The sequence below is a fragment of the Brienomyrus brachyistius genome, chromosome 21, assembly GCF_023856365.1.
Source record: "Brienomyrus brachyistius isolate T26 chromosome 21, BBRACH_0.4, whole genome shotgun sequence".
NCBI classification, from domain to species: Eukaryota; Metazoa; Chordata; class Actinopteri; order Osteoglossiformes; family Mormyridae; genus Brienomyrus; species Brienomyrus brachyistius.
This window is the reverse complement of record NC_064553.1, coordinates 16892256-16913164: the sequence shown is the minus strand read 5'-3', so window position 1 is coordinate 16913164 and position 20909 is coordinate 16892256. Positions and strand designations below refer to the sequence as shown.

The 20909-nt window shown below is 46.9% G+C and overlaps 1 protein-coding gene across 1 annotated transcript; it reads left to right on the top strand.

Annotated features, from left to right (window-relative positions):
* Positions 1–4698: 4698 nt before the first annotated feature.
* Positions 4699–20703, top strand: LOC125717139 (epidermal growth factor receptor substrate 15-like). Its single transcript, XM_048990113.1, has 12 exons — positions 4699–5061; positions 7930–8091; positions 11414–11611; positions 11873–12115; positions 14567–14653; positions 15025–15118; positions 15241–15285; positions 15592–15890; positions 15973–16045; positions 16535–16729; positions 17139–17251; positions 19150–20703. Exons 1-12 carry the CDS (start codon positions 4699–4701, stop codon positions 19225–19227), a joined length of 1950 nt encoding a protein of 649 aa, XP_048846070.1. The 3' UTR covers positions 19228–20703.
* Positions 20704–20909: the final 206 nt, after the last annotated feature.

The window sequence follows — 20909 nt, the reverse complement described above, 5'->3', positions numbered from 1 at the left end:
TTATCAGGAAACAGGAGCTCAGTTTCCGATGGCTTGTGCCTCCCGGTCGCAGGGGGCCCCTCATCACCGCCATGCAGATGCAGAGCTGCGCAGTTTCTTGTCCTCCATTGCAGAATGTAATAGCTCTGAACTGCAATCATGTAATTGTTTAATTGCTCACAGTAGTACTGCAGCCAGTATCTTTGCATAGGGGACATGACATGCCAGTTGCGCATGCAGTGATGAGAGTACTGCATGTAATTGGACAATATCTGTGCAATATCAGGACTGGGCATGAACGGGGGTGTCAATCCTGCAGCTGGCTGAGGAGAGGGGGCTGTAGGTTGAACGGAAACAAGATGCACAGGTGTGGGGCGGATTTGAGGTGGAATTGGAGCAGGGTTCACAGGTGAGGTGGTACGTGGAGATGAGGGAGGGGATAAGGAGGCCGCTGGGGAGGGGCAGGGGGAGTCCAGGAAGAGAGACGGAACTGGAGACGGAAATAAAAATGACCTGGATGAGAAGGTAGGTAGCTGGGGAAGAGGGCAGAGATAGTGATGGTGTCTTGCTGTCGATCGGCCTGAGAGTCACACGCTTGGCCATTTTCTGTTTGGGGTTGTCCATCTGGTCCATCCTCACATGTGGGCCAGCTTGTGGGAGGAGCTGCTTCCGCAGAGTCTGCAGAAGCGGACCGGGTTCGGGGACCAGAAACTGGCCCGGTGTGGCATTTCCTCCAGTGGGCTCCTTCTGGAAGTGTTCAGTCCTTTAGGAGGATAGAGACATTAAATTAACTGTCACTGTACAGTGAAACTCCCCAAGCTGTGCTACATTACATATAGAAGTACAGTGAATGAGCATCAACAAGAAATAACAATTAAAAATTGAGTTTGCACAGTTAGTGCACAGATTCCCAGATCTACAGAGTAGCATTTGCTGCAGCTAAAGACAGCAATGGAGAGGAAATCAAGCTGAAAATTCATTTTTCATATATACTAAACACCACACCCGACTATTAAAACAAATTATTTCATTTTTATAACTTTAAATCTTCACTGTCAAGGTACCTAAAGTAAGATTTCTGCTTTTTCTGATGTTAATATGGGACATACTCTATATCTGATATCTTACCGGCTGATGATTTTTTGTGATGTTTAAAGCGACCACCTCTAGCTGCCTGACCTTTAAAACACCCACCAAAGTATAACTAAACAGATTTTACTGATTATATTATACAGTATAGAAATGTAGACAAGAGCCCCATATGTTTACTGTTTAAAAAGGCCAGTAGGATGTTGGGTTACATCTCTAGGTCTGTGGAGTTTAAGTCAAGGGAGGTGATGCTATAGTTATACAAGTCCTTGGTAAGACCCCACCTAGATTATCAGAAGTAGCCTTTTTCTGTTTAGTCATGCATGAACACAGTAAATAATCTGAATCTTTTTCCTTTAAAATGGCCTTTAATGTTCTCCCTTTTCATAACAACACAATGCTGTCACTGTCTCACTTCACTAAGTGCCAATTTATTTCACACAAGCAACTCACTGCCTATAATAATTCACAGGCATGTGTTGCAATGTGCTGTAACAGGGCCTCTTATTTAACCGTTTGTATGTTAAACTGGTTCATAAACCCAGAACTTTCACCCATAACTTTGTTTCTATTTGGCAACAGGCCACTGGGTAAACAGAAAAGCAATCAGAGAGAGGGAGATATATAGTTATAGTAAGATTAACTAGTTATTTAAGTGCTCTGCATAGAATAAATGTACAGTGTAAGAGTATTGAACAGCCCTCCCCCTCCAAAAAATGACCAGAACTACAATTACAAATTTTTTAATTGTTTCTCACAGTAAATTTTCAGTCTCCATTGTTTGTCAACAAATCCTTTAAAGGAAATCGAGAAAGTGGGAAACGCTGCTAGATGGCAGTGGTTAGCAGCGTTACCCCATGCCAGGGCACTGAGTCTCTGCCCTGGATCCCAGTGTGTGGAGTTTGCATGTTCTCCCCGTGTTGTAGTGTGGTCCCTCCCCCAGTCTAAAAACATGCTAAAGTGAATTGCAGTTGCCACGTTGACTGAACTGTGAATGGTGGGTGTGCCGGGTGATGGGTGGGTGCCCCATCCTGGGTTTACCCCCCCCCCCCCTATTTTTTTCTTTGTCACTCCTCCCCCATGCCCATAGCTTTCAGGATAGCCACTGGACCTCCCTGACTGTGCACAGGACAAGTGGGTACAGAAAATGGAGGAATGTATGACGGTCAAAATTGCTGCTTGCATAAGTATTCAAACCCTGCACATTAGTATCTGATAGAGCTGCCTTTTGCTGCAGTGACAGCCCTTAGTAGCCACCAGTTCTTTAACCTGCAGTGATTAGTGCCCATTCCTCATGGCAGGCAGCAGCTGTAGCTTCCAGGACAGGCCTGGTCTCAGCAGCTGTGGCGCAGCTTCCACTTTCTGCGTATTGGTCTAACAGCGTTTACTGGGATGTCCAATTTCTTGGATATTTTTGGCAATTTATGACATTTGCTTACATTATCTATAACTTACTTATATTGCTCATTAGTCTTCCATTCCTTTCCTTCAGATAGTAATACTGTATGCATAGATGCCTGTACACACTGTGCATACCCATGCCTGTATACTTGTTAATATTTGGCTAATGTTATCATTGTTTTGTGCCGTTATGTTTGCATGATTCTGGGTAAAATATGAATTGCATTTTTTTCCACTCAGAATACAATTTTCTCAAAATTCTTAATTTTTTGGAATTCAAAGTCAGCACTACCAGAGCTAAAGACACAGCTGCTGACATGACGGAGGTGACTGCATTGGACGATCAGCCATTTTCCAGAGTGTAGCATGAAGGATGTCAACAATTCATTCACTAGTTGAATGGTCTCAAAGTACCAGCCCACAACATTTTCATAATTAATTATTAAATCTGGGGTGGTGTGGTGATGCAGTGGTTAGCACTGTTGCCTCACACCTCTGGGACCTGGGTTCGAGTCTCCATCTGGGTCACATGTGTGTGGAGTTTGCATGTTCTCCCCATGTCGTCATGGGGTAAACTCCGGTTTCCCCCCCACAGTCCAAAAACATGCTGAGGCTAATTGGAGTTGCTAAATTGCCCATAGGTGTGCATGTGAGAATGAATGGTGTGTGAGTGTGCCCTGCAATGGGCTGGCCCCCTATCCGGGGTTGTTCCCTGCCTCATGCCCATTGCTTCCGGGAGAGGCTCCGGACGACCCAGTAGGATACGCGGTTTGGAAAATGGATGGATGGATTATTAAATCTGACCCGTAGATCGAACTTTTGTTTTCCACAGATGAAAAGAATGATGTGACGTTATTCCGCTAATCTGCACCAATAAGTTTAATCGCTGGTGGTGATATTAGACAAAAATGTTTGGTATTGGTCAAAATTTCTACATGGGGGTATTGCTCACAATACGATCGTCACTGATACGGGACTCTCACAGCCACTCTGCAGAAGAGGTAAGGCACATTCCTGATTCTTCACAAACAAACATTAACATAAACCTCGTCTGGACTTTGCTCTTACTGTGACGAAACTATACATTTCATAAACAGTCACAAGTCACTCCGATTCTAAGCGCCTTTTTGCACATCCCTGCCTAGTGGATGTGCGCCGGCTCCATCCTGAGAGCCGCAAACCCATGAGTCCCTCCTGTGGGTATTTAAACCAACGCTGAGATGGTGCACATCTCTGACTTAATAAAAACGGCTTTGAAAATAAAATGTAGTTTTACGTTAATGCTGCAGTCTTATGCAGCGTGTGGCTCAGCGGGCTAAACTTCTGTGGCTGTGACTGGAAGATCACCAGTTTGAGCCCCGCAGAATAGCCACAGCTGGGGGCACTTAAGCCAGGCCCTTAACCCCCAGCTCCATGGTGGCTGCCCTTTGCTGCCAAGCTGGTGCTCTGCTGCATGTGTGTCATTATCATTATCATTCTACCTGAGCTGAAGATGGTTATCTATGGTAACTTGAGTAACATTATAGTAGAGTCTTCACAGATGTTTAAATTGGCCAGACTGACGACATCTCGTCATGCTTAATGAATTGAGATTGATTGCATGGCCTGGTTCTCCGCGGATGGAGGTTATTCTCTCTCACACTGACTCAGTACAACGACATCCTCCTCCCACTACTGCTGAACGCCACTCCCCCCCCCCCCCCCCCCCATTTGTCTGGTAACCATAGTGATGTTAAAGAAGGCTTGGGCAATGGTGGTGATGGAGGTGGTGGGGGGGGGGGGGATTTGCAGATGCTGCCTGTCTTTCTCTTGTGCCCATCCCTTCAGTCCATTGTGCTTTGTCACGCAGGGGAATGCTGGGTAATATGGAAAGAGGGGGTGACACCAGCTGCCGGGGGGATTATCAGCTTAAGCAGTCAGAAGGTGGATCTGCCTCCTTCGCAGTGCCTCCGCAGAACATTACATTTGGCTCAAAATTAATTCACAGGAATACCGTGAATTTTGTCGTAACGCGTGATAGTGCCATTTAAACATAGCTAAAATGATCAGTCTGTCACCCTGCTGCCCTGCGATGCCAGTGTCAAAATATCGTCTGTGCCTGGAATGTGCCTCGCTTCCTGGTTAGCAGGAATCTCTGAGCTTCGGGGCAGGCAATTTCACTCATTTGTTTATCAAATGAGGACAAAATGAATAAACCTGCACGCAAATCAGCAGAGCTACCCAGCACACATGGGAGGCCTCCCCCGGGCTGGCTGGCGCATGTGCAGTCCCTGCTCTCCCCCTCCCCTGCCCCCTCCCCTCCCCTCCCCTCCCCTCCCGCTGTTGGGTACACCGCGCGTCAGCTGCAGCACCGAGCCGCCGCCTCAGTCGCTGAGCTGCATCTCCAACCTACGGCACACGGCCATGGTGGAGCAGAGTGTGGATCCACGGGCCGGCCCAGGACAGCCTGGGGGGGGCTGGACACTGGTCCCCTCCATCTCGGCCGTTATTAAGTACTCTTGCTTCATCTGCTGGTCCAGGGAGAAGAGCTCAGTGGAAGAGGAAATCAAGGAGAATGCAGTGAGCGTCAGCCAAAGGACATGTGAAATCCAGGTGAGCCGGGCAGGACATGGTGGCGTGTGTGTGTAGGTATCTGTGTAGGCATCTGTATACGTATCAATGTAGGTATCTCTATAGGTATCTGTGTAGGTATCTCTATAGGTATCTGTGTAGGCATCTATGTAGGTATCTCTGGAGGTATCTGTGTAGACATCCGTGCACATATCAATGTAGATATCTGTGTTGGCATCTGTACGCATCTATGTAGGTATCTGTGTAGGTATCTATGTAAGTATCTGTGTAGGTATTTATGTAGGTATCTTTAGTGCAAGACGTCTGCCTTCATGCTTTCGGGCAGGAGCATATTCCCGATAGTGTGCATCATCGACGTACCTATCCCCCGTCGTCTGTTACTGCATTCCTTGTTTTGAGTAGGGTAGCAGTGAAAAAGATGTGGTGTTTTCCTTCTGTGCTGTGGGTTTCTGCATGTTCCTCAGAGAGCACACAGGACGGGCGGATTTCAGCTTAAGGTGTATAATGGAACTTTGTTCCTTCAGCCAGACATAAGGTACATGTGAAGCTGGTCTGCCCGCCCGCCCGTCCGCCTGCCTGCTCGCTATTTTTGGCTGCTTGCATCCTGACGGCTGGGCTGACGAGTCACAGCGTCGTTTGGGAGAAGCCCTGTTATGTTCAGGCTGCTTCCTCCAGATGACATCTGAGAGACATTCTGCCAGAAAATCAATTTGGCCAGAAATTTGTAGGAGCGTCTCTGGTGATGTTAAAAAAGACCATCGACTGGTCAGTTCATCATTTAACCTGCTTCTGCTGCTCATGATCACATAGACACTGCATTGCTGCACTGATTGCTTACTGTAGGATGGTGCTGTTGTTGGGGATGGATACTGGTGAAGGTGAATCCACCCAGGGGTGCAGGGTGGTCCAGGCTCCTGTTCTTATAGCCTGGATTCATCACCTTTTCGCTGATGGCTCAACATGATAGGACCCTTCCCAATGAAAACGCCTCTTTTCATTTATCCTAAAGCAAACCTCATACAAAGTATTTCTCTGAATAGCTATGGGAGGCTGACAGAGCTTAATGCCGTTACGCGTCATTTGATGCTTTTTGTGTATTAAAAAATTCTTTTTGGTCGCCATTTCTTTAAAAATAAAAAACAGTACCACTTGAAGCTGTCATCTATAATGCATTATAGATATCTACAAGATGCATTTTAATAGTCAGCATATGAATTACTAAACCATTACAGCATCTTCTATTGACAGACATAAGGCATTATAGTGTTGATTATAATACTTCATAAGCTCCAATGAAGCTCTCATCTATAATGCACTATAGATACCTTCATAATGCATTATAGTGGTTGGTATAAGAATTAAGGATGCTTTGTACTGCATTATGAAGATATATATGCTGCATTATAGATGTGAGCTTCATAAAGCATTCATAATGCATAATAAATATGGCTATAATGTATTATGTCTTTTTATAGATATATATATATATAGTCATGTTTATAATGCTTTATGAATGTGTTAGAATGTTTTAGGAATATGTTCATAGATTCTTATAGACATGCCATTCATAGAAAGCGTTTCTCCTTTTTCTTAAAAAAAAAAAACTTAATGATGTAAATACTAAATGTACACATTAGTCTACAGAATCGGTTGATTGGCTGTTTGGTCATTGTGTTTCTGATCCAGTGGCATTATCAGGACTTAAATAGTGTCGTTAAAATGGAGTCTTTTCAGGGGGGATCAGAAGCTCTTTATTCAAAAGCACCGTCAGCATCACTGTAGCCAAAATGATGAACCATTTCTATTTCCGTGCCTGACAGCGTGAGGCGGGCTTTGGCGACTGCTCTCTGCTCAATGGACAGAAAGACCAGACGCAGTCCTTCGCAGTCCAGCATGAAACCATGCGGTGACTGTCCCAAAGGAATTGTGGGATAGGTGTATTCTGGGAATATATTACAGTGTTTAGCTTTTGAGCTGTCCTCAGGTGTGTCTGCAATGCTTTGTCGCGCATTTTGGGACCTTGTGTCAACATCTTGTTGGTCTTCTGACCTCTCTGAGCCGCCCACAGCCACATGACCCTTTAACACAGTGTTTCTCAACCCGGTTCTTGGGGCCTCCAGATGGTCCACATTTCTGCTCCCTCCAAACTCCAACGAAAACGTGGACCGTCTGGGGGTCCCCAAGAACCGGTTTGAGAAACACTGATTTAACTACAGGTGACTATCCAGAGGGCTCTCTGCCCTTAGCTGGTCAAGGGCTCCTGCAGAGGATGAGTTTTGATTTTTCTATTTAATCTTATTATTGAAATATTTTAAATGGCAGCACAGTGGCTTCACACCTCCAGGGTTGAGAATTCCGATCCCACCTCTGCTTTGCGTGTGCGGCGTTCAGATATCCTCCGTGTGTCATGTGGGTGGACCGGCATCCTGTCCATGCGTCTGCCCTGCCTGGGACTGGCTCCAGGACCCCTGCAACCCTGACCAGGATAAATGGCTTTAGAAAGTGGGAAAGTGAATCGATGGCTGTTTGGCAGTGGGGATGAAGCAATGCACCTGAAGTCCTTTATTAAATTTTTATTATGTTTAAATATTTTTTTAGTCTGAGGTCAGTTGAAGGCATATTGATGTGTCTGAGAACAGCATGGAGTACTGCTGTACCGACGGTCCGTTCAGAGATTATCGACGTCTTTTACGGTGTGACATCTGCCTGCCATGGGCTCTAGGCCAAGGACATTATTTTTTCACCCAGATAGCAGATGACACCTTCCTTCACTTGGATGCTGGAGTTTAGCAGATGGATGAGTAATGTTTCCTGCCTGCGTAGCCCCCCCCCCCCCCCAGCTGCCTGCCGCCCCCACATCCTGCTTCTCCATGCCTCCCCTCTTCACAGGAGCTACAGGAGGAGGTGCAGCAGGAGAGCGGGGAGCTCAGGCAGCTACAGAGCCGGAGATGGCAGGTCCAGGAGGTGCTTGGTGAGCTGGAGCAGAAGAAGGGCGACCTGGAAGGGCAGCTGGGGCACATTCAGGAGCAATGCAGCCTGGAGAACCAGCTGGTGAGCCAGAGCGGGGCTGGGGTGAGGGCTGGGGTGAGGGCTGGGGTGACGGCTGGGGTGAGGACTGGGGTGAGGGCTGGGGTGAGGGCTGGGGTGAGGGCTGGGGCGACGGCTGGGGTGAGGACTGGGGTGAGGGCTGGGGTGAGGGCTGGGGTGAGGACTGGGGTGAGGACTGGGGTGAGGGCGGGGGCTGGGGTGAGGACTGGGGTGAGGACTGGGGTGAGGGCTGGGGTGAGGACTGGGGTGAGGGCTGGGGTGAGGACTGGGGTGAGGGCGGGGGCTGGGGTGAGGACTGGGGTGAGGGCTGGGGTGAGGGCTGGGGTGAGGACTGGGGTGAGGGCTGGGGTGAGGGCTGGGGTAAGGACTGGGGTGAGGACTGGGGTGAGGGCGGGGGCTGGGGTGAGGACTGGGGTGAGGGCTGGGGTGAGGGCTGGGGTGAGGACTGGGGTGAGGACTGGGGTGAGGGCGGGGGCTGGGGTGAGGACTGGGGTGAGGGCTGGGGTGAGGACTGGGGTGAGGGCTGGGGTGAGGACTGGGGTGAGGGCGGGGGCTGGGGTGAGGACTGGGGTGAGGGCTGGGGTGAGGGCTGGGGTGAGGACTGGGGTGAGGACTGGGGTGAGGGCGGGGGCTGGGGTGAGGGCTGGGGTGAGGGCTGGGGCGACGGCTGGGGTGAGGACTGGGGCGACGGCTGGGGCGAGGACTGGGGTGAGGACTGGGGTGAGGGCTGGGGCGACGGCTGGGGTGAGGACTGGGGTGAGGGCTGGGGCGACGGCTGGGGTGAGGACTGGGGTGAGGACTGGGGTGAGGGCTGGGGTGAGGGCGGGGGTGGGGAAGGGGTTCTGAGGATTTAATTTCCATTTTATTGTATATCCATTTACCTACTGCAATACAGCAATTAAACTAGATAAAACAGTTAATGCAAGGTAGAGACTGAATGAAAAGCAGCAAACTGCATAACCAGGAGGACTGATGTTCTTTATAGAGGCTTATGAGGCAGGGGTCAGGGGCGTCCTGGAGGAAGCTGCGAGGTGATAGGCATAAGGCTTCTCAGAGCAGGCCTTAAGGCGTAAGGCTTCTCAGAGCAGGCCTTAAGGCATAAGGCTTCTCAGAGCAGGCCTTAAGGCATAAGGCTTCTCAGAGCAGGCCTTAAGGCGTAAGGCTTCCCATAGCAGGCCTTAAGCCATAAGGCTTCTCAGAGCAGGCCTTAAGGCGTAAGGCTTCCCATAGCAGGCCTTAAGCCATAAGGCTTCTCAGAGCAGGCCTTAAGGCGTAAGGCTTCCCATAGCAGGCCTTAAGCCATAAGGCTTCTCAGAGCAGGCCTTAAGGCGTATGGCTTCCCATAGCAGGCCTTAAGCCATAAGGCTTCTCAGAGCAGGCCTTAAGGCGTAAGGCTTCCCATTGCAGGCCTTAAGGCATAAGGCTTCTCAGAGTAGGCCTTAAGGCGTAAGGCTTCCCATAGCAGGCCTTAAGCCATAAGGCTTCTCAGAGCAGGCCTTAAGGCGTAAGGCTTCCCATAGCAGGCCTTAAGCCGTAAGGCTTCTCAGAGCAGGCCTTAAGGCGTAAGGCTTCCCATAGCAGGCCTTAAGGCGTAAGGCTTCCCAGAGCAGGCCTTAAGGCATAAGGCTTCCTAGAGCAGGCCTTAAGGCGTAAGACATCCCAGAGCAGGCCTTAAGACATAAGGCATCCGGGTAGCAGACCTTAAGCTTTAAGGTGTAAGACATCCCTTAATGTTTCCTGGAATAGGCCTTTTCTCCTGCACTCCCAGACCCCAAAGCCAGACAGAACCTGCTGTTCCAAAACCTGATACCCATTTTGTCCTCTCTAGGTTTGAGACTGAAATGACTGTCTTATGCATTCACCCTGTCCCCCCATCCTGATCAAACCATTCTGTCCCTTGCTCTCATCTCTGAGTAGTTCTGCTCTCTATCCAGGGCAGGTCCTATAGCTTTTATAATAGGTTGTCAGAGGTCATAATAGACTGTTGGCCTCCTCTGTATTCTGTCTGGGGCAGATATTACAGAATGTATAACAGGTTATAAGTGATCGTAATAGGCTGCCTATCTGCTCTTTAATCTGGCCGTGGCAGGTATTAAAGTATTTATGTATTTAAGTAATGTTATTTAGAATCGAAGATTAGAATAGTGTTTTGTTTTAGTTTTATGATTCACCTGGCTAGCACTATGTGTATGTGGGGGGAAATGAATGAACACCCCTCTGACCAATCAGATTTGAGAATTCCATAGCGACATAGTAAAACCTTTAATAAACCCTGTAATGCTTGCTCTGGGCAGAATAGAGGGCAGCCTGCTAAAAAATAGGTTGCTTGCATACTCTGTATTTCCCCTGAGGCAGGTATTACACTGTTTATAACAGGTTATAAGAGGTCATAAGAGGCTGCCTGCCTACTCTTTATTTTACAAGGGGCAGATATTACGGTATTTATAACAGGTTATAAGAGCCTGTTATAAAATAGTTTGCCTGCCTATTCTCTATTCCCCCTGAGGCAGGTATTACACTATATATAACAGGTTATAAGAGGTCATCATAGGCTGCCTGCCTGCTTTCTATTCTGCCTGGGGCGGATATTACAGTATTCATAATAGGTTATAAGAGGTCATAATAGGCTGCCTGCCTGCTCTCACTTCCGCATGGGGCAGATATTACAGTATTTATCACAGGTTATAAGAGGTCATCATAGGCTGCCCGCCTGCTCTCTCTTCCGCCTGGGGCGGACATTACAGTATTTATCACAGGTTATAAGAGGTCATCATAGGCCGCCTGCCTGCTTTCTATTCTGCCTGGGGCGGATATTACAGTATTCATAACAGGTTATAAGAGGTCATCATAGGCTGCTCGCCTGCTTTCTATTCTGCCTGGGGCGGATATTACAGTATTCATAACAGGTTATAAGAGGTCATCATAGGCTACCTGCCTGCTCTCACTTCCGCATGGGGCAGATATTACAGTATTTATCACAGGTTATAGGAGGTCATCATAGGCTGCCCGCCTGCTCTCTCTTCCGCCTGGGGTGGATATTACAGTATTCATAACAGGTTATAAGAGGTCATTATAGGCTGCCTGCCTGCTCTCACTTCCGCATGGGGCAGATATTACAGTATTTATCACAGGTTATAAGAGGTCATCATAGGCTGCCTGCCTGCTCTCTCTTCTGCCTGGGGCGGATATTACAGTATTTATCACAGGTTATAAGAGGTCATCATAGGCTGCCCGCCTGCTCTCTCTTCTGCCTGGGGCGGATATTACAGTATTTATCACAGGTTATAAGAGGTCATCATAGGCTGCTCGCCTGCTCTCTCTGCAGATTCTCTCTCTGCAGGGGGAGCAGTTGGAGCAGCAGCAGCAAATCGAGGAGGTGGAAGAGGAGCTGTTGCGGGCACAGGAGGCGCTGTGGAGACTGCGGGAAGAGGCGGCACGTGCCGGGGAGCGACTGGAGGCCACACGGACTCGGCTGGGGCCTCTGAGGGTCCATGTCCGTGACTCCCACGCCAGCATTGCTCAGGTGAGCATGCAGTACCACAAATAACCATTGTGGGAGGGATTTGGTCTCTGTCAATCACTTTATAGCCAATAGGTAGTGCAAAAAGCCTATTTGCGATTGGCACATGATAATCCCACCCATTATAGGCTTCAGGTCTCATTCCTGCTATGACCAGGACGTATGTATGTATAGCCACAAAAAAATATAGAAATTTATGTGGGGGGGTTCAGCTGTTTGTGTAGGCCGGTTATCATGTGACACACTCCTCCCCTCCCGGTCCAGCTGCAGCTGAAACTGGATGAGCTTCAGCATACAGACACACCCTTGAGGGAGGAATTAGAGCCACTGACCAATGGCATCGCAGATGTGAAGACCAAGGTTCAAATGACTGCTGAGCCACTTCAGTGGGAAAGTGGCCAACTGGAGTGGAGAGGGGAGGAAGAGCAAGTGGCCCCTAAAGAGCAGGAACCCAAAGCCGATGTGTCAGAGGAGCTTCACGGCAGCCGCCAGCCGCAGCAGATTATGGTTAGAAGAATCACAGCTTACAGGTCACTTACATCTAGTAGACCATGGCTGACCACCTTCCCCAGGGACATCCTGATTTTGCCGAGTTTGACGTGTCCTTTGGTTGACAAGGGAGGGGCCTGCATTTCACTTCTTTTATCTTAAGTCTTCATTGTATGACATCACCATACACTAAAATCCCGTTATAACGGACTTCAACGGACCTGGCAAAACAGTCCGTTATATCCAGTCTGTCATATCCAGAGTTGCTGTGCCAGAACACAACTACAGGACACCATTTACTCATGCTACACCCCAGCAGACACACTTGTGGTATAGATTATTATATTGTAATGAATTCCTTCAGTATTATAAAGTTATCCAACTTTACCTGACCAGATGCCTGAGTATTAATGATCCTGAAAACGTATCTGCGCTGGATACCACCGGCACGCCACGCGCCTTGTAGGCGGAGCATGCATGTCTGTTATAGCTAGGGATGTAACGATACACTTAACAGACGATTCGATACATTCACGATACGATTTTCTTATGATTTTTTAACAGAATGAGCTGCAGACAAATTTATTTAAAAATATTCCTTTATTTATCTTTCTAAACTGTGCAAAATGTGTCCTCTTCTTAACAGTGAAACTAAAATTGAATAAAATACTGTTTAAGAAAACCCGAAATCAAAATAATAAAAACAAATCTTCAAATAAATAAACGGTAACGGTTTGCATTAACTGCACCTTCATAATGCTTTTATATCGCATTCATAAAATGTTCAGTACACCTTCATAATGTATTAAGTATTCATCAATCATTCATAAACATCATCCATGTATACCTTTACATCCTAACATCTCTTAACAGCTGTAATATACGTTAACAAACATTATATAATAATAACAAACATTATAATTGTATAATCATGTAATGTTTGTTACTAATATATATTAAAGTGTACTGTATGCAAGTGTACTTGCATGCTGCTTATGAATGTTCTATGAATGCATTATGAAGGTACACTTAATATAAAGCGTTACCAATTAAACTAAGGCTTGCATGTGCAGCTTTTTAGCGTGGTTTGCCCTTTTAATAATCTTCGCCATGTCAGGGAGGAGACTTAAAGCTACTCCAGGTTTTACAAACTACTTTAAAACTGAAAGGCACCTGTGCTTGGCTAAATAGCTCACTTCCTCTTGTGCTTTGATTGAAAAACTGTTCCACATTAACATTAGTGGCATATGCATCATTATAGGAGACTGACCAATCAGCACGCAGCAAGAACTTGGCGCTTAACTGAGATCCAGGTTCTTTTACTTAAAATGGTATTTTAAAAATCCTGTCAGCGGTGTGGCGGTGTACCTGATGTCGAACTGACGTGGTGAAATCAAATGCAATATTACACCATACGTTTTTCTGTTAAGTAAAGTACCGTGAAGTACTCCTAAAGTAGCCATTCATGTTCCACATCAGCCGGTTTAAATCATCATGCATTTACATGGATTTTTAACCGATTCACGATTCATCGGTACATGCCTAGTTACAGCCGAACAAAACTACAGCTAAAAGCGGCCCTGGGGACCAAATTTGTCAGTTATTTTATCAGCGAAAGTCCGTTATATGCGAGTCTGCTATATGCAATGCTTTTTCTGCATGTTCTTGAAGTTGCATGGCCGGCACCAGCGGATCTCGTCCATTATAGACGATATTCCGTTATAAGCGAGTCCACTATAACGGGATTTTACTGTATTTTCAAATTCAGGGTCATCAGTCCGAGGTGTTTGTATGTGTCAGCAGTCCAAACTTATGTGCGCGTGATCGGAAGAATACAGAATACAGTTCAAGCCTTATTATTATCATTATTATTATCATTATCAAAATCATCAAATAATGTCACACCCTTCTATTGCTCCATACAGCCTATGACATGTCCCTTAGTAAAAGGCATAAACAATACAACAGGTACATTACAAATTAAAAATTAGTTTTAATTAACGTGGTGATGTCATACAACAAAGACTGTGATTGGTAAAAGAAGTGAAACGCAAGGCTCTGTCTTGTTGACCCAACGTCCTGTTTGTCATTTTCCTGTTTGGCCAGCAGGTGTCGCTGGCCATCCTAATCCTAGTGTTTGAGTCTTTAGTGTTGATTAATTATGACCCTCACCTGCTCTTGTTATTCCTAGCCTTAGTATTAATTTATTGTCAATGGCCTGCACCTGTTTGTTGTTTTGTCCTTGTTACCCTGTATATATACATGCTTACCTTTGCTCTTTGACGTCACGTCCAGAGAGTAAAGGTTCAGACCAAGATTTTGTTTTAACCACCAGCTGAGCATGAAGAGTCATAATCACAGAGTACTCAACTGGTTGGATGAAATAAAATCTCGGTCATAGCACTTTGCATGTACCCTTTGCACACTTGGGCTCCTAAATGAAACAGCGGTTCTTGTTGTCTTCCCCAGCAAAGCCGTGGTTCCAGTTCTCCATCTGAAGTAGCAGCAGCACAGAAGGAGGATCTACAGCAGTCTGTAAACACCAGCGATTTCAAGGTTTGGCGCCCCCATGTGGCCCATAGAGAACGCAGATATCCTTAGGAATACCTCTTTTTGACTGCCCATCTTCATCCATCCAGCCTGTAAACTGCTTTTTGACATTCCTATGACTTTGCTGACAGTAAGATACAAATCACTGTATACATCTTAGATTTCCTACTGCCATGGTGCGAACCTCTCAGCCTCATGTCTGAAAGGGCTTCTAGTTAAATCCGACTGTCAGCTTAGACCTGGATCAGATTGACAGGGTAATACTGGCTTACTGTGTTAAGCTGACTGCAGTTTCTGGAATAACATACTCTTCTTTGGGGTTTGGTTGGATTATGGAGCAGGGGTTGATGTACAGGTTCTTCCTTGATGTCCAGCAGGTATCACTTATAGAGGAGGCAGAACCTGTGGAGCAGGCCAAGGCCCCTACAGTCGGCACATTGGATTTCTTCAATTCGGACCCTTTCACAGACAGTAGGTGTTCCACTCTTGTCCCATAAAGTCCTTCAGATCTATACTAGATGTGTCGAGCTTGGTGTTGGAAACAAAGGAGGGGGTATGAAGTCCAACTGATGATTTGTTTGGGATGTTACTAGACGACCCATTTGAGGACAGTCCATTCGGAGCAGCGGATGTCTCAGGTGAGGTTTGTACCAACCTCAGAGTTGCCAAAAGCTCCAAAAAGGGGGACTTTTGTGCTTCCATCCTTCATTCCTGGAGCAGACGTCCTTATGTTTCTGCAGTAGCTCAAAAAAAGACACGCCATCATAAGGTCACGGTACAAGGTTATAAGTACGTGTCGGCTACCTGACTGCATTCAGTGCATTGTTTGCACAGAATCATAGAAATCATAGAAAATGAGAACCTAGATTATGTGGACCTCAGACTACTTAAAGTGTCTGGCTAGTAAGGCGTTATAATCACTCTATGCGCTCTGTTAATGTCAGATATTTTCAGTAGGGACCCGTTCAAAGGCACAGACCCCTTCTCCTCAGACGCCTTATTCGGAGAGCCCTCTCCCAAGCCCTTCGGAGATGTCGTCGTCCCTGCCGAGTCCCGCCCCTTTAACTGCCAGTTCAGCGGCTGGGTAAAGGAGCCCATCCTTTCGGAGAACGGCAAGGAGTCAACGGTCCTGCTTGTCTTCGAGGCTGACAGTCCAACTGATGACGAGCCTGTCCAATGCAAAGAGCTAAGCACAGTCGACCCAGACCCCTTGGCCCCCTCCCAGCGCATTGAGGGTTCCTCGGTAAGTACAGATAAATGGTTTACTGCCCCCCTGGTGTCACATCAGCATTACTGCTTACTGAAACTGCCTATCTGTGTCTCAGAATGACTCGTCTTCCATGGTCACAGTGACTCGTCTTCCCAAAGATTTGGAGGAACTCCATGACTCCCGCCCAGGTAACTCCGGGTGTCCCCTGACCCCCTCTCCCCATGTTTAGAGATTCCTTATATCCGCGTGGAATGCTGGCACAGCAAAAACCACAGCTGCTTAAACGTCACCTTTCGAGTCGTATGGCTTAATGACAATAATGATGAGTGAATTGCTATTAAGCCTAGTGATGCTTCTTAGCATAGTGATGTTTTCCTCTTTGATATTAATGCACTTGCCATAGACTTACTGAAGGAATTCATTGTGTTATCGGCAATGCTACTCGAGAACCGCTACTGTGATATCTTAAAATATACAAACATTCTGACCTACATCTTTTAGAAAAAGACAAATCGGCAGCAGTTGTAGGTCATTTCGCTAGAAAGTGTCCAGTCAGCTGACTGACAGATGATATATGGCTGGACTGCAGGCCCTTGCCTCTGTTCTGTGTGCTGAACCCAATGCCCTGAGCGAAATGACGAGTGATACCCGCCACATCCTCCCCCTTTTGTGCTCAGTTCCCTTTGCCGAGGCGTCTGGTAGTCTGCCGCTGGCGGAGAGGTTTGCCGATTTCGGCCGGCTGTCCTTCAGCACCGAAAGCCTGGCTTCGTGTAGCACAGAGAACCAGGACGATTCATCCGCAGAAGACAGTGAGGATGAGAACCTGGACACACCCCCCAGGAGCCCTGGCGGGCCACCTCCACTGCCTCCTGGTAAGTTCTGACCCCTAACAAGCCCAGTGATAGGGTTACAAACCTTCCCTAAATGCTCTTTCTGAGTCTTGACCACCTATGTTCCTGGGCTAGCTAAGCTAGTGTCTGTGTGTGTCTGCTCTGTGATATGTTATTTGCTTGGCTTCTGCCCTTAATTTTAGTTGACCTGTCCCCTGCTACGGTTAGCACCCAGGTTTAGCGTAGCAGGCATGATGCTAAGTGTTTAACTCGACTTGCTTCTCACCATAGCAGTGCTTATGTTGTCGTAATATCCTGGTTACTTTGTGCTGCCTTCATTTCAGATTAATGTTCTTATTTAACATCAGAGAAACGAAGGCTCTGCTTTCTACATCTTGTCCCTCTGCCTTATTGTCTCCATGTTAACCCTTTTCTTATTATTATTTTTAAGGACCCAGCAACTCCTCACACCATCATAACGAGACAGAGGCCTGTGACTTTTTCCCCACAACGTCACACCGCTGCCCCCTGGGAGATTTGGATAATTTCTCCACCTCTGACAATGTGAGCTTCTCCTAAACCCCAGTACCCCCCCCAGTAACAAACCATGCTAATCAAATAGCAGTTCCCCTTAAACGTCCAACTCAGTTTTTTGGGGGGTCGCTATCTGTTTGTCACATGGTATAAGACAGTGTTAAGAGTCCATTCAGCCTCAAGATGGCAGCACTATCCAGTTCTACTGCACACAACAATGAAATATGATGTATAGATTAACTCCCACTGTTTCCTGCACTGTGTCAGGCTTTGTCACTATGGAGTCTATCCCTGTTGCTATGCCGACCCAGTGTTTACCCAATCACAGAGTGCCATGTCAGGAGGCCCCGATTGCTGGTAGCGTGGAACTGGGCTGAAAGCCTTATGCTTTGATATGCAAAGGATAGTGAGGGAGACGCAAAACTGGGCGGAACAGGCCAGCTGCGGCTTGTTATGGCTTGACAATGGACGAGGAACGTTAGCGGGAAGGAATGCAATGCGAGCACCCGCATTGGCTGGGTGTTTAGCAGGTGCTGGTGAAGTCTGCCAGCCAGGAGGAGGTACTGGCATTTTTTAAAGGCGCAGGGTGTGACTCTTCCTGAACAAGCACACAAGGCCCAGCTTCTCAAAAGCCATTACCTTGTCAGAATAATTGTTCATTTCTCCCGAGGCCATTTTAATCTCATAGGCCTGAGAAACCTCATCCTGCTTCCCTGGCAGACGAGCCTCACGTCTGAATGAAATGCTCTTCTCAGGGGACAATTAGGACGGGAAGCTGAGTTTCACAGGTTTTCATGGAGAATGACGACAAGCACAGATTTGTGACTCGCCCTCAGGGTACCACTAGAGATCGCGAGCTCCATGAAAGCGTATCATGTTAGACCCCAACCCAGACCAATTCAGCTATGTCCTAGATTTTTTTAGGTCCTCTGTCACTCAGGATCTTTGGACCACCCCCCCCCCCCCCACCCCCATTGATGATGCTGCTGCTCATCCTTACAAAGTCTGTGCAGTGAGATGCTGGGAATATTGGCACCAGGTTCTACAAGTTATATTCTCCTTGGGCTACTCCACAGGCCCCCCCCCCCCCCCCCCCCCCCCACCGACAGTGTCTCGCCCCCATCCCTGTGCACTTAACCCTTTCTTAATGACGGATTACTCAAGTCCCTATTTAAAATTTATAATTCCTCCAGTTCCATTGCAGCCACCCCTGTGTGAATCCTCGCACCCTCATCCCTCCAACTCCAACCCCCCTCCCCCCGCCTCCATTTCTGTCGTATCTCTGCCAAAACGTTAAAGCGGTGTTTCTTTTTGGTTCTGAGGTACAGTTCACAAAGATATGCTGCACTCCATTTTACCTCAGAGTTGGGCCTGGCATCACACACTCGTTAACCATGTTCCAGTATAACAAGTCAGAAAGCCGTTTAGCAATACCAGCTCTAGCTAGGTTCACTGTTAGCCATTGTTAGCAATACCAGTTGATAAGAACACAATACCCAGTATTTTGCTAATACAAACACCGTAGCAGCATATCCACCAATAGATGTTGGACAGCACTGTGTGTACGACTGATTTAATGAGAGAGATTTCGCTTCTGTTGATGAAGGGTGCAGCTATGTTGAATTCTGAGGTTGGGGTTGCAGTGGTTCCTCCAAATCTCCGAGTTGGAAGCCTGACTTTAGGCGGCATTCTAGTTGAAATTCTCGACTCGGCACTCAGGAATGCCGACTTTGGAGTCGACTTTGGAAACCGTGTCAATACTTGTGCTTTTTTGACACAGAAAGCTCAGTAATACATTTTAACACCATGTAAATTGTTCCGTCTGTGCGCTTAGCAAAAGCATTTAGTGTCTGTGTGTGCATGCGAGACGTATGTTCACATGTCTGCCTTTTTCTCTGCCGTTCTCTCCCTGTCGTGGTGGGGGGCAGGCGGAAATCTCGGGACTCGCCGGGCCAGAGCCGGAGATGCGGGACCCTCCCAGAGCCCTCGACGAGGGGCAGTCCTGAGTGCCTCTCCGTGTTCCAGCCCAGACAGCTGAAGCCTTGTTACAGGATAACAGAAATGACACATGAAGCTCCATCTGGGACTTAAAGCTCCTGTTTTCTCCCTGACATGCTCCTTGCCTAACTTACCTTGACATCCTACCTTGAGCCAATCGTAGTATCATTATTGCTGTTGTCCTCGTCATTGTTGCTTAGCAAACGTCATCATGTAGGGCTGTCAGCCATCTTAACCGCACGCTAAACTCGGTCACATGACGGTGCTGCATTCCAGGCACCCAGAGGTAGTCTGCTGCCGGTTGCAATGGATTTATTTAGGAACAGGGGCGGGCAAACAACCTTGATGTGGATCCTCTTCTAGTTTTCCCTGGTGCTTGTATGGTTTTACATATTTTCGCACACTTTCAATTTCCGATTTTCAGTGTGAATCACAAATTCTCTGCCTGCTTCTCTTTTCAAACCAATAATATAAAAAGACTTTAGGATATTTAATTTCTTATTTCTCATTCGTTTGCTTCGTTTTTGTTTAACAAAACAATGCCTTAAGTCAAACGAAAGTTATGTTTCCATTTGCTGATTGAGCTCTGAACGTAAACGAACTTCGTAGCGATTCGTAGCCACAATCCGTTGAGAGTGTTAATAAAAAGTCTCCATAAACTCGACACCTGCAATGGATTATGGGTAACAATCCCCTCAGCTGTGACACTAAAGGTCTAAAGGTGGGTGGAGAAGTCATTATTTTTTATGCTTGTTTTGTGGAGAAAAGTCACAAAAGAGGGTTTGAAAGAGCAGATGGCAAGTTGTGATCAGAGATCTGGGATAAGCCACTTAAAAGCAAGGTTACGGCCTTCCTGTCTTTACTTGCGTCACCAATATTTTCTGCAGGTTTTACCACATGAAACTGTAGTAGCTCCAGAGGCAATTAAAAAGAATAGAAGCTCTTTATTGCTATTGTACAGGTACAGCTGCAATGAAATTTAATCTTGGCAATCCCATCCTGCTCTTCTGTGGGAGACACGAATATTTAGGTGAGAGAGAGAGTGAAGTCTGGGGTTAGAGCACAGAGTTAGATGTGTTTCCAACACCTCTGGGGCAGTTTTGGGGTTAACATTCACCCTGCTGTTTATGGGATTCGAACCGGAGGTCCACTAGTGCGGACTCCCGACACTCATGCGGTCACAGTTTCTATTCTTATTTATCTGGATGTTGCAAAACTAAACCACTTGAGACACAAAAGGTACATTTTAAGTAATTTGGGACACAGTTTTATTAACTTTGAGGGTGAGCATCATTCGTGGTCTTGCATTTACATCTCTTCTAAACGAGAAAATCTGAGTGCGGAGAAACTTTACGTTAAAGAATTTCCACGCACTGCCGTGTATAACTAGGCAAGATAATTAAAGGAAACCTTTTTAAAACTTGTGCATGTTTATTATTAGGATGTTAACTTCTGACATTCAAATAAACCTTGGAATTGAATCATCTTCTTCCTCTAATGTCGTCTTTCATGACAAGCCCAGGGTAGTGTTGTGGGGTTGGTGGATCTAGCTAACACTCTGTGGGAAATTTAGAGACACCAGCCCACTTAAATGCTTGTCCTTGAGCTATGGAAGGAAACGCAAATACTCAGACGAACGCACCAGCTCCACACACCCAGAATGGGGCAGGATTCTCCCACCCTCTTGCTG

Coding starts and splice junctions, on each gene's coding strand:
- LOC125717139 (XM_048990113.1), top strand. CDS start 4,699: ATGGGAGGCCTCCCCCGGGCTGGCTGGCGCATGTGCAGTCCCTGCTCT. Junction 11,612..11,872: donor CCCACGCCAGCATTGCTCAG/GTGAGCATGCAG, acceptor CTCCCGGTCCAG/CTGCAGCTGAAACTGGATGA. Junction 15,119..15,240: donor TTCGGACCCTTTCACAGACA/GTAGGTGTTCCA, acceptor GGATGTTACTAG/ACGACCCATTTGAGGACAGT.